This window comes from Abramis brama (assembly GCF_963993115.1).
Source record: "Abramis brama genome assembly, chromosome: 5".
Classification (NCBI taxonomy): domain Eukaryota; kingdom Metazoa; phylum Chordata; class Actinopteri; order Cypriniformes; family Leuciscidae; genus Abramis; species Abramis brama.
The window spans coordinates 44,386,883-44,401,367 of record NC_139967.1 but is presented as its reverse complement, the minus strand read 5'-3'; the positions used below and the strand labels follow the sequence as shown (position 1 = coordinate 44,401,367).

The 14,485-nt window shown below is 37.9% G+C and overlaps 1 protein-coding gene across 1 annotated transcript; it reads left to right on the top strand.

The window, feature by feature from the left end:
* Nucleotides 1–1,656: 1,656 nt before the first annotated feature.
* On the top strand, nucleotides 1,657–14,343 carry LOC311083968 (uncharacterized protein). Its single transcript, XM_084115737.1, has 8 exons — nucleotides 1,657–1,892; nucleotides 2,234–2,486; nucleotides 3,813–6,735; nucleotides 6,840–6,868; nucleotides 7,100–7,261; nucleotides 9,124–9,190; nucleotides 9,384–9,491; nucleotides 10,647–14,343. The coding sequence occupies exons 2-8, from the start codon at nucleotides 2,365–2,367 to the stop codon at nucleotides 11,439–11,441; spliced, it is 4,206 nt and encodes a 1,401-aa protein (XP_083971863.1). The 5' UTR covers nucleotides 1,657–1,892; nucleotides 2,234–2,364; the 3' UTR covers nucleotides 11,442–14,343.
* The last annotated feature ends 142 nt before the right edge of the window (nucleotides 14,344–14,485 follow it).

Sequence of the window (14,485 nt, the reverse complement as noted above, 5' to 3'; positions counted from 1 at the left end):
CTGGCCTTCATTCAGGACTCAGCTGTGTTTGTGTCCATTTGTTTTTTCTGAAGGTTAAATCTCATTGCAGTTTGACATTGATCATGATTGGGTGCCTGACCAGTGTTACACAATTTCTCATTGATTGTCTCTAGCACGGAATGGAATGAACCAGAGCCGTTAAATATGGACTGAACGAATAGGAAACGCATCATACCCGCAAACACTGGAGATCTGCTCATACGCTTATAATACGAGCTTAAAATTCCCTATGATGCTGGCTTATATTTAAGCAAAAAATGTGTTTTTGTCTCATGAATATGGTCATCACAGTTGAATATTGTTTTTAATATTGTCAAAACTGCACTGAAAAAAGTTAGGATTGACTTTGAAACAATTTTCAGTAAATTCCACAAATAATTACAAAGAAACAGCAAGAAATGCATTAAATTAAACATTACTTTTTGATGTAGAAAAAATGAAACAGTATTTTCTTGTAAAATGTATTCCAGTAATGTATTTACAACTTTTGAAAAATTGTTTTTACAGTGTTTATTAGCATTAAAACAGCCTTATGTGCCTTATTTAAGCCAAAGGTTGCACTATTTTAGGATTACAGTCTTAAAATAAATGGCATTGTTAGACAGTGCAGCAGAGCATGGTCTCTATATTGTTTTGCAACAAATAATTAGTAGAATCATAAATTACATTTAAAATGTTTTTTAAAAAGTTCCTGTCAGGTCAAAGCATTTGCACTCCGGTCCTCTAAATAGACATTGTCAGGTATTGAGAAAAACTTTTAAGAAAGCTAGAGGACTTCTCTGAGATGAAAGTATCCAAATTTTAGCCACTGCTCAGGAAAGACAAAACCAAGAAAATCAGTGGGATTTGCAATAGTGGAATTTTGTGCTTTTTTACACTTTATTTGTTCGTGTCCCTGAGACGCAACAAAATTCATGCAAAATGCATTTCATACCTAAAGCATAGGGCAAGGGTTATATGAATATATAGGGTTATATATTCATCTTTTTCTGAATCATATTTAGCTTCATCAATGTTTTTGACATTTATGACTTCAGTTAAGTGACTGATGTTTCACATTGTTAAATCTTGGCATGGTTGGTGAGGGAAAACATGTGCCTGTGAACGTGTGTTAAGTTTAATGTTGTAAATTTAAATTGATTCTCAATGATTCCATCCTCATCTCTGTTGCATTAACATTTGCATCAATAGTGATGACAGATACAAGCCCAGGCCTGAAGCAAAGGAAACTATATATCATAGAGCAAAAAAATAAAAAAGTACTACGTCAGTTTACTAATTTATCAAAGTTTTATTCAAATGACCTAACAACCATAAGGTCAAATCAAAAGATGAACTTCTCTTTTTTTAAACATTTATAAATAATCTCTAAGGACCTAAAAAAATAATAATTGAATAACATCATGCATGCAGTTTATTTAATCTGATGCCCAAATAGTAATAATAATAAAGTAGCTATTGGCTATAATGGAAAATAATCTCCCCTTCAAGAGTTATTTTATCTTAAACATTGATGTTGTTACCACTGTTGCACAAATTTGCCACGGGCACTTCAGACAGTGATAGGAATTATTGACATCTGGTGCTCACACTGTTCTGATGGCTGCTGGAAAATCAGCCATGTCAAATAAAGGGGACGGACAGACATAGATAGAAAGGTTGTGAAAATAGCAGAGCTCTCATCGTCTCTCCCGAACCCTTCAAACGCGCAGCATTTGTTTGGTGTGGCTTATAATAGGCATTTTCATATTTTTTTCCCCCCCTTTGGAATTAAGTATTGCAATTGTGCTTTTAAATTGGTATTACACAATACTTATTTTTCTTAGATCCCTTGAGGAAGTCTGGCTTCGTTTCTCTGTAACCATTTTACGGTAAGATATTGCAACAAGCTAACTTTTTTATTATTTTTTATGTAGAGTAATAAAATTAACGAGATATGTAGTACAGTTTATTTGATTCTTTTAAGTATTTAAGAATTTTTTTTATTGCTGTTTATTTGTCTTAAATCAAGTATATTTTATATTAACACTTTTGTTAGATGATTTAAATGTCAATGCTTAAAACGTCAGTAATTTATTCAGATGTTCTAGTAGTTTTAATTGTCAGCCATGCTTTACCATGTGCACAACATTTGTCTTTTTGTTATTTTTTTTTTTTATTATTTTTTTTAATTACAAGCACTATCATACCTCTAACATATCTATTCCCACAGTACTTCCCATTACACTGAGAGGCAGAGGACGCTTTGTTGCTCTGGAATCAAGAAAATTGCAACCGTTTTACAACTCAAGAACTATTCAATCAGTTCCATTATCTTTCTGAGAAAAAGCAAGAACATAGGCAATGGCTCATCATCAGATACATCGCCATAGTCAACACCATCAGCATCCTCACCATGAGAGTCGGCACTCATCTCATCGTCACCGCCATGGTGCACACCTTCCAGAGGAACATGAAGATAAGAGGTGATAGATTTATACGCATTTGTAATAAAAGCACTTTTGTACATTTATGTAATAATAAAAAAGTAATTTATATATAAATATAAATGTGCATAATGGGGGTCCCTCACATGGGGGTTGCATTTATCTTAAAGCACAACATTGTTTTACCGTAAAATGCAGATAAATACAACTTTAGAAACAATACAAAAAATATTTTTATTCCATGTTTACACCTGGCATTAAGATGCGTTTTGGTCGATCGGATCACAAGTGGATGACGTTAGATGTGGGGGAAGTCGTGGCCTAATAGTTAGAGAGTCAGACTGGTAATCCGAAGGTTGCGGGTTCGATTCTCAATACCGGCAGGAAATGACTAAGTTGCCCTTGAGCAAGACACCTAACCCCCAATCACTCCCTGGGTGCCGCAGTGAATGGCTGCACACTGCTCTGGATGTGTGTGTCCATGGTTTGCAGTGTGTGTGTTCACCTCTAGTGTTCATTACTCATTGCTCCTAATGTGTGTGCACTAACTAGGATGGATTAAATGCAGAGGACAAATTTTGAATATGGGTTACCAAACTTGGCCTTCACGTCACTTAACTTAAAACTAAAAAGTTTTGAGCTTTTCCACTTTCGACCACTGATCTACTGTGTAAACTTTATGGGAAGCGCGTTAGCCAGCTTTGTTGGCTGAAGACCCAAGTTTGGTTTGAAGACAAAAATCATACAAAGCACAATGTTCTCTCAACATTCCTGATTTGTAACACACTCTTACAGCGTTCGCCGTGGTCTTGCGGCTGTCAGAGCAGGAACGAAAGCTGATGCTCTCCGTATGTTTTTCCGTCTTCTCCGGTCGTGTTCATATGTAAATTTCACAAGCTTATTTTGTCCATTAGTTGGAAAGATCTAAAAAAAAAAAACCTACACATTTACCCACCCATAGACCCTTCCCTTGAATATATCAGGACAGAAGTGGTTCAAAGTGGACAAAAGAGATGGATTAAAATACCATGTGTAAACGGGTGTCTCTCCCTCATCTACTTGTGATACGATCGACCAAAACGCATCTTCATACCAGGTGTAAACAGGGCCAAAATGCAAGTACTGTCTCCTGAATGGTTGATGAGCATTGCTAAGCACTTGCTGACTAGCCCATGTCAAAAGAACTCACCTTCAAGCCTTTTATGCTATTCAAGAAACATGGTTTTGAGGTATCATTGTGTAAAGCAAAAATGGTGTGGGATTAGTTTATACATAAATAAGTCATGAGTTTTGAATAATCAGTAGTAATAGTGATTCCTGCCTTAGTAAGAGCTACTAATTATTTTTCTTCACTTTCATCTATAGTGCCTCAGATGACAGCAGTGGTCATCTCATTCATGAGCATTATAACCATCATCACTCCCAAGCTAAAAGCCATCATCATCACCATCGTCATTATCAACAACCTCAAGATAAACATCACACACCAGAAAAGAAAACTCGCACTAAAGCTTCAGTGACTTCCTCAAACTCTTCTGGGTCTTCCTCTAGTTCAAAGTCTTCATCAAGCTCATCCAGTTCCAGTTCCGATTCCTCTTCTTCTGATTCCTCTTCCTCCTCCAATTCCTCTTCATCTTCTTCCTCCAAATCATATTTTTCCAATTCTAGTTTTTCGTCTTCCTCTTCCTCTGGTTCTTCTTGGTCATCTGAAGCCAGTCTGGAAAAAGCCCCATTGGCATCTGAGTCCAAGCGAGCAATTCGACGTCCACAGCACTCACAATCATGTATGGATATCAGCAGAGGACGGAGAGCCTTTGAGGATGATGGGGATGATGAGGATGATGCAGATACAATGCCTTTATTGGAAGCGAATGGCCAAAAGAAGAAGTCTACAAGCATGGAAAAGAACTTGACAGTCAAAGAAAAAAGTGGAGGGACTGCCAAGAAGGCAACGTATTCTCGAGAACAGAATGAAAAGGGAAATAAGGGGCAAGAACAGAATCACGCTAAAGCGGCTGCAAACATAAGAAAGACCAAGTCCATGGAGGTTCTGTCCAGGCGAGTGGATCATGCTGGTGCTGGAGACTTGGATGAGAAAGAGCTGGAGAATAGGAAACAAGAGGCCCATAAGGTCTTTGTGAAGGAGAAGATAAAGTTTTCTGCCTTTTTGAATGAAATCACAAGGCAGGTGCTTAGCCCATTAAGACTTACTTCCCTTGGGGTAACAGATGTTCATAGACCCTCGAGCCCTGGGCAGACTTCAACGTCTCCAAAGGCATTGTCCCCAAAGCCTGAACATAAAAGTGAAAAGAAGTCAAAAATTACTAGAAGCCGTCCGGGAAGCAATGCTAGCTCCATAACTTCAACTGCTCATTCCCATGTTAGCAAACGCTCGCACTCCAGTAAGCACTCCCATTCCAAACGTCACTCACATTCAAGCAAGACCTCCCACTCCAACAAGCATCCTTATTCTGAAAGGGACCTCATCAATCAACAACAGCATCAGGCTGTTCCCAGTCGTCGTCATGACAGTGCAAGAAGTGATACAAGCAATGATACAAGCAATTCTAGCTGTTCCTCAAAATGTCTTTCATCTGGGACTGAACGTGGTCACAAAGGTCAGAAGCAGCACCAAATTGCCCCCAAAGAGAAACATTTCAAATCATCGAATCATCAAAATTCACACCACAAATCATCTCCATCACACCACCATCACAATGAAGATTATCATAGCCCACCTTCATGTCCTTGTTCTCCAGAATCAGAAAACCACCATCATCATTCCCATCAAGAACCTCATCACCATCATTCCCATCAAGAACCTCATCACCATCATTCTCATCAAGAACCTCATCACCATCATTCCCATCAAGAACCTCATCACCATCATTCCCATCAAGAATCTCATCACCATCATTCCCATCAAAAATCTCATCACCATCATCCCCATCAAGAACCTCATCACCATCATGCCCATCCAGAATCTCATCACCATCATTCACCATCGCCATCTCATCAGCACCATGGAACTCATCATAGCCCATCACCACACCATCATTCTCCTTCAGATTCCCATCATCCTCCTCCAGATTCCCATCACCATTCACCCTCTCCATCACAATACCGTCATGGAGCTCACCGCAGCTCAACACACTCTTCTAAGTCAGGGACTCACCATCATCTTTCCTATCCAGAAGCTCATCCTTCTCACAAAGAATCACACCACCACAGCCACCATCAACATTCACCTTCACCGCCACATCACAACCATGGAAGTCACAGCACCTCAGTTTCAGAACCTTCCCACCATCATTCCCGTTCAAAATCTCTCCACTATAATTCGCCTAGTCCTCCTCTCCACCACCATGGAGAGCATGGTAGTACATCTCATCTTTCTACTGACTCAGATACTCACCACCAGTCTGATGTGAAATTGCAACACCATCATTCTGACCATGATCCCTCTCATCCCAAATCTAACCATCACCATCACCATCATCATTCCCATCCTAATAACTCATCCAACACCACCCAACACCATCACACTTCTGATTCTCACACTGAACCTCGCCAACACTCTCGTTCTCATAATGCATCCCCAACACCGGAACACCATTATCATTCTTCTCATACTGACTCTCACCATAGTCCTCATCAACATCACCATCACTTATCTGACAGTTATCCAAAAGGCCCTGCTCATTCTAATTCAGCCCATCATTATGAAAATCATCCTAACGCACATTCAGAATCCCAAGATCACAGCGCATCACATCCTAAAGGACACCTTTCCCGTTTAGAACTCCACCACCACAGTGATCATGATCCTCCGGAATCTCACCCAAACCATTTCCCCTCAGGAAGTCATGAAAACCCCCCTGTTGAACCTGATCATTACCATCACCACAAATCTCAAGAATCCCACCATTATTCCCATTCAAATTCCCATCACCATTCCAATCCAGAGTCTAACCATCCTCAACATCATGAGCATTCAGAATCTCATCATCATTCCCAACCAGAATCCCACCATCATCATTCTCAAGATAACCATCATTACTATGACAACCCAGAATCGCAGAATCAGCATTCCAATACAGAACATCATTCTGAATCGAACCACTATCGAGATCATCACAACGATGATCACCAGAGTCATCTTCGCCACTCTCCAGTTGGCCAGCGGTCCACTTCTCCTCATTCTAACAAGTCAGATTCATCCGCTAACTCCACTATCCAGGACGACCAATCCACAGTGAGTTACCAAGAGTCATCCTCATTCCTAAAAGTGAGTATTTTTTCTTTAGTGTTAAAGTAGAATGAAAACATACATATTTTATATGATTTGTTGTTGGGTTTTCCACATTTGCAACCAATTTTACCTTTGCATAGGAAAAGGACTCAGAATTGGAGAGATTAATGTGAGTCCATTGTTTACTTTTGCATTCTTTTTTTGCATGCATCCTGCTAAACTTTGGGTCTGGAAATTGCTTTTCAGCTTTGTTTGGATGGTAGTGAAACAATTTGCTTTAAGACACACTCAGATGTAAATTATCCCCTCCTGGCATGCCATTACTCATAGAAGCGCTGTGTCTCTTACAGGCTATATGTAATTGTATTCATGGTGGTGTCTGTCTGTCGATTCAATCTAGGATGTTACAGGAGCAGAATGAGGTTCTCCACCACAACTTGCTGCAGACCACTGTGCGAATGGAATGTATGGGATCTGAATTCAAAACTGGCCACCAGCTCATTGAATCTGAGTTACAAAGAACTCGCATAGAGCTAAACAGCTTATTGGAGCGGTTCACAAGGTTAGACACAAGACTAAATTGTACTGTGCTATATAGCACATTCTATTCTATTCTATTCTATTCTATTCTATTCTATTCTATTCTATTCTATTCTATTCTATTCTATTGGATTAATGTATAATGCATGTACGTAAAATGGACCAGTCCAAAAAAGCTGTTTTTAGCATGATTTGAGCTCAAACTTTCAGTCAGGGTTAGTGGTCTGACAGGCAGTGCACATCCTCCAACACGCACTACATCATCACATTTATTCATTTTGCATACACTAATTTTTTTTTCATACACAACAGATGTATTTTTTTTAATAAGAGGATATATGAGACATGACTTTTTATGACAAAGAAGAATTTTTATGGCATTTAACAATTCATTTGTTGTTTTAGCTTTTGATATTTTTATAAGATTTGCTCCAACAAGAGAAACAGCCCTGCAGGTTTCTCTAATATTTTCATCTGAGCAAACCCAAACTACCCTTGTGAAAAAGAAGTGTGCTTAATTGTACTGAATGTGTGTTCCTCAGATTTTAAATGTATTTACAAAAAAAAAGAAATTCATATAATATTAATTAAAAGGCCAATTGAGTGTACTTAAAAATAATACACTTTCATGATTTCAATATTATAAATCATTATGTTTTAATAATCTTTTGTCATTCAAAAGAAGTACACTTATTTTAATGTGTTGACTAAAGCACATGTACTTGAGTACTTGATTACAATTTAAATTGTAGTGTGGTACTTAATAATAAAAACATTTAAAGTAAATATATTTTCAATTGCAATTTCAGCATTACAAATGTGTAACTACAAACATATTTAAATACATGACATACAAGATTCTACAAGAAATTGCATAAAATTATGCATTAGTTTACCATAAATGCTTGTCAATACATTCGGCAGTACACTTCAACCATATTTCAATATAAAGATGTACTTAAGTCCCTCTTAAGTGGGTCAGAAAAAAACACTTTAAAGTTCCACTAATTGCATTTAACGCTGCATAACTTTGAACTATAATACATATTTTTATTTAATTAAGTAAATAATTAATTAATTAACATGCAATTTAAAGGGTTAGTTCACCCAAAAATGAAAAATTCTGTCAGTAATCACTCACCCTCATGTTGTTCAAACCCCGTAAGGCTTTCGTTCATCTTCGGAACACAAACTAAGATATTTTTTCACAAAAAGTATTCTCGTCGCTTGATAAACTTAAGGTTGAGCCACTGTAGTCACTTGGACTATTTTAACGATGTCTTTACTAACTTTTCTGGGATGGCAGATATCGATTACCTAGCAGCCTATGAAGGAGTGAGACAGCTCTCAGATTTCATCCAAAATATTGGTTTCACTTTATTTTGATGGTCCCTTTAACACGTTCTGTTGACTATAAGTAACGTTGCACCTACGTGTCTACTAACTCTCATTAGAGTGTTAGTTAAGTATTAATAGACTGGTAGGGTTAGGGTTAGATTAAGTTGACATGTAGTTGCAAAATTACTTATAGTCAGTAGAGTGTCTGTTGGAGGAACATCACAATAAAGTGTTTGCAGATATTAAGCAGACAGTCTACTTATACTCCAGTGAAAGTTAGTTGACATATAGTTGCAAAGTTACTTATAGTCAACAGCACGTTCAAAAGGGACTATCAAAATAAAGTGTTACCAAAATATCTTAATTTGTGTTCCAAAGATGAACGAAAGTCTTACAGGGTTGGAACAACATGAGGGTGAGTAATTACTGACAGAATTTTCATTTTTGGGTGAACTAACCCTTTAAGTGTCAGAAAACTTTACATTACAGTTCTTGTTATTATGTTAAAGTGTACTAGGATAAGGAAATGTCTTTCTCTTTCATCAGACTTCAGGACAACTACTCTAGCACACAACAAACCAACCACCTTCTGGAGAAAAAACTGCATTGTGTGGTAAAGCCCAGTTTAATTCTTCAAACTAGTTCCACTGTAAGAAATTAAGTACATTGGTTTAAATAAATTCACATAGTCTCATAATATCAATAAACCATTGATTTACACAAGCACTTTCAAATTCAAAACAACTTGTATTTGTATTAAATTTGACTTTACTGTTACATCTGTCTGTCTTGTTACTTCAATTTAGGCACAGAATATGGACGGAGAGCGTGATCGACTAAACCAGCGAATCTCCGAGCTCACAGATCAACTGTCTGTGGCAAAAACGACCATCCAAAGTCTAGAGACCATTAATGTGAGAGTTTGATTTTGTTATTTTTATAATAAGTAATGTTTATATTGACATGCTACATGCAACATGTTGAATATTTACAATTTGCGATCGGGGCGGCTCCGATGTTCTTCCGATGCAGGTTTGGTCACTCTTAACACACCTCACACCACAGGAAAATCTGATAAGATAATGTGTAGAACCATCAAGGTAATCAGAACTTCATTTAGGATTGTTGGAAGGGGAGAAATCGGCCCGAATATCTTGTGGTGTGGCCCCAGCATTAGGGACCAAGATATGAATGAATGATTAGCTCTTTTGAACTGAAAAATGCTATTTAAAGTTGATTACCTTTGATGGAATCAGTTCCAAACTTTGGAATCGATTCTTGATTCCTAACGCCTTAAGCTGGGGCCACACTAAAAGACTTTTTAAATCTTATAAGATTTTCAAAATGTGAGAGACCACAAACATGATGATAAGAAATCATAGATTTAACCGTTTTGTTCCTCTAGTGTGTGGAGTGCCGGGATGTGATCAGGAAAGAACACCACACACTAACAGAATCCATTCACAAACAAATCTCGCAAAATCTCTCATTAAATGTGACTTTAAGGTAAACAAACATGGCGGAAGACTGGCAAGAAGAAATGGCACTTAAAGTGTATGGTGCGTAAGTGTATTTTTTCAGAAAATCTGTGTGGGGAAAAAAGACAAATGTTTAGATGAAGTCGTGGAGACGGTGTGAACATGGACTTTACATGTTACAGCGCGAGCGGTGAATCTTCCGTCAGCTCGCTTTCTGATTGGATATTGTTTCGTTTCACGTGATAATCTCCAGAGCGTGCGCACGTTTGTCTTCAGGATTGCCCCACACAACAGGACTTCTGATCATAAATATTCAACATGTATCCAACCACAGGAAAATCTGATATAATAATCTGTGGAGCCATCAAGATAATCGGGACTTTACCTAGGATTGTCGAAAGGGAGAAATCGGTCCAAAATCAGCCAGAATATCTTGTAGTGTGTATTTTTTAAATCGATTCCCAGCACTACCGTTATATTACATTAATTCTTATGTACAATAATTAGTTCATGGTTATTCCAAATATGCCTCTAATCAGAATTATTTTCCTTAATTTAATGACGTTCCTATACCCTTCCATTATACTACAGGTGACATCACTCCTACAGGATGCCCTGGTGAAACATTTGAAGTCTGACGATCCCATGACTCCACTTCCAGTCGCACCACCTCCAGCTCAGTTCATGGATAGTGACCGTTACGACAAAGTCTCAATGCATGGCGACGACCAATCGCTGGGAACACTCCCAGAGGAGGAGGAATCTGATTGGTCAGAAATGGGAGAGGAGGCACAGATCTGCGTCTTGAGGGGTTCGCAGGGAAATCATGGAAACGCATCGTATTACCAATGGCAGCAGAGGCAAGGCTGTTGGGAGGGGGTCAACCAATATTCAAAGGGAAATGTGGATACAGAGAGTGAATCTGGGGGTGAGGAGAGCAGATGTCATCAACCTCCTCGCGGCCTACAGATACCACATCTCAAGTTCACCGTTCACCCCGAAACCTTACCGATTCCTATTGGTGATGTAAGCCTGGCCTGCTTCAATCAGGGTCCTGATGATCCAGATTGCGACGGCTACCACATCACAGATGTACGTAATCTGGGCTCTCCAATTCGTGTACTCTCTGCTAGTCTGGAAGAGATCCACTCCATAGGGATTCTGAAGCAGCAAGAGCAGCAGCAGGATCATCATAAATCCATGATGGACCTCCACCAATCACAAGTTTGCACCAGGCAAGTGTTGTACGAGGATGAGATTGAATGTGATTGGAGAGAAGCGAACAGCCATGGTGCTGGAGAGCATATAAATGGGATGGTTGGTCTGGAGTCTGCTCAAAAAATGCTCAACCACTATATTCATGATGGAGAGAGTACACACTTGTGATTAAAGGGACATTTTAAAATGGTGAATATTTATTATGCATTTAGTATTATAGTACTAATGGTGGAAAATATGTGTGACAAAGTCACTTTGGCAACATATTTTATCACTAATTAAAAAAATTCTAATTATTAAATTGTAAGAAGTTGGAATTTAGGTTGAGATTTAGTGAAGTCTTAAGGTCCTTGCACACTGGGTGCGAAATTTTCGCATTCGTTTTTTTCGTATTCGTGATTCGGTGGCTCTGAAATGTCAAAACACCATTCAAAATGCTTGCTACAGATGCAAAAAACGCAGAAAATCGAACATGATACAAGTTTTTTTATGACGGACGAATGTTTCGGAGGCGTGATTGACATAACGTAAATTGTTTTTTTTGTTTTTTTTACGTGCGAAAATTTCGGATGCGAATTTCGGACTCTGATAATTCAGGCCTTTAAAGGGGCTATATGTAGAATTCAGAAACCCTTGTTATTAGCGATAGCGACACCGGTGGCCATTAAGTGAACTGCAGCCAGCAACTTATTGCTTGTGCACATGTAACATGAGAAGAGACTGAACATGATATACTCACAGTGAAGTTCTTTTTCGTTCTTCGCTTAATAGTAAAAACAACTTGTATATACCTTTGCAGCGATATACTGTTAACAAACATCCATGCTGCTGATTCGTTTAGACCAGGGTTCCTCAAACTCTGTCCTGGACGGCCACTGTCCTGCACAGTTTAGCTCCAACCCTGATCAAACACACCTAGCTGTGAGTTTCTAGTGATCCTGAAGACATTGATTAGCTTGCTCAGGTGTGTTTGGTCAGTGTTGGAGCTAAACTCTGCAGGACAGCGGCCCTCCAGGACCGAGTTTGAGGAACCCTGGTTTAGACGAATATGTAAAAATGTGCTGGGCACTTTCCTCTCAATAACAAAAATGACAAAACAGCAGTTAAGAAAGCATTTGATCATAGCAATGTGGATCTGTTTGCACTAGCTCTGCATTTCACAGATAGATAAGGTAATGATTAATGTTTTTACCTTTAAGGTTATGATTGATTATAAAGTATATTTGAGACTACAGACTTTTGTAGATATGGTTATGTGAGACTATAGTTGAATTAATCCCTTTTCTTTGCATGACACATTGATATTTGTCGACGTCACTTCAGTGGTTTGGGAAAAGCCCGTAAAAGTCCTGGCTGAAAGCGATGCATAAGGTTGTAGTGTAACGACGAATTATTATTTTTTCCGAAGTGTTAACAACTTAGTGTTAACTAATAATTGTTGCAAACTGGTACTACCACTAACAAAATATTAGTGCATTCCTGGAACTGGGCGTCGTTACACTACATCCTTACGCATCACTTTCTGCCAGAACTTTTACAGGCTTTTCCCAAACCACTGAAGTGACCTCGACGTCCGGGTTAGCGGTAGTATGAGCCGTCAGGCAAGTGTTATTTAAATAAACTCCTGATGTACTTACAAACTTTCCAATGCCTTGTTTTATGAGTACATAACCTATTTGTAATACTCTATAAGTTTGGTACCATTCTGGGCATTATTAGTGGGGTAATTTACGAGATACATCCTTGGATCCATTAGCGCCTGCACTAAGCCATACGGCTGATTTCTCTAAATAAGCTCTAACTTTAATAATGTTCAGTTATGGGGGGTGTTTGGCTCGAGGTCATGGTGCAAAGGACCCTAGGTTGATTTTACTCCGAACCTTCCCTTTAATGTAGCAATTTGATGCTGGTTGATGTTTATTGCTAATTAATGTAATAAAAATGACAGCAATAAGAGTAACGAAAAATAGATGGGTGAACTTGACTTTCAGCCTCGCTTCCCAGCAGATGGAGGCTGAAATTAATATGAGGATCATCTGCGCACTCACATTCAGGTCTGCTTGCATTCTTTTCATTCTTTAATTAATTCCTGATGGATAAAATCAAGTCCCTGCCTTTTTCCCCCCTGAACATCCAATTTCAGTAGCAATAATATCTCATTATAGAAGTAAAGTGGGTTGCGAATGCTATTTCATGACAACTTTAAAGATTGTTTCTGTAGTTTTAGATCATAGTGTAAGATATTTCACCACTGAAAGATCCGCATTGATCTGAGTTTCCATCTTGATTTTCTCTGTTGTTGACGTATTCACCTGTAGAAAACGCTTGATCCTCTAAAGATCTTGATGCCACAAGATGATCTCACATTGTTTTCTTGATTCTAGACAGACATATAGTTTTTGGGTTTGGTATTTATAAAGACAAAATTCTTTGAGCTGAAATAATTTAAGCTGTAAAGCCTGCTCAGTAGATATTATTCATATTTACTCAATATTTATTTGCATTTTTAATGTTTTGTTTGAGTGCATGTGCTTATGCATTTGTAATTATTCTAATACTCTTACTTCTAAAGCTTTATTTGTGTCTGATAACCATAGCAGCAACTTGAAGAGGTAAAAAAAAAACATTGATTGATTAAAAGAGTAATGGGAGTAGAATAAGGAGTGAAAAACTAAGGTAAAGGGAGTCGTGTCTTTAAGACTATACTTCACATACAGTTTTTTTTTAAAGCAAAAGGTTATAAGAAAAACATTTTCCATGCAATATTTTTCATTCCATATGTTTTTCCATTAGAAAAATTAAACATAAATTCTAAATGTAATGCATGCTGTTTGTGTGTATGACAATATAATAGAACATTAAAGAATAAGAACATTGTGTTTGTTTTTAGAAAAAAAACCCTCCTAGGATGTTGCAGTAGAATGTCATTTTGATTCTGTTTAAATAGTGGTATGAAACTGTGCACCCGCTTCTATAATCACTATAATGCATCATCCTATATTGCCTTGCTGTTGCAGTTTGTATTAATGTCTATAACTATGCTGATATTAATAAATGAAAGTAGAACAAATATGTTGGAAGCCTTTTGTATTCATTTCAGTGTGTATTGTTTGCAGTTTTATTAAATAATTTACTTACAATTGCACCTGAATTCCTATAACTAAAAACCTGACAATAAAGACACTGTGAGAGATACATCCATAAATAATAGA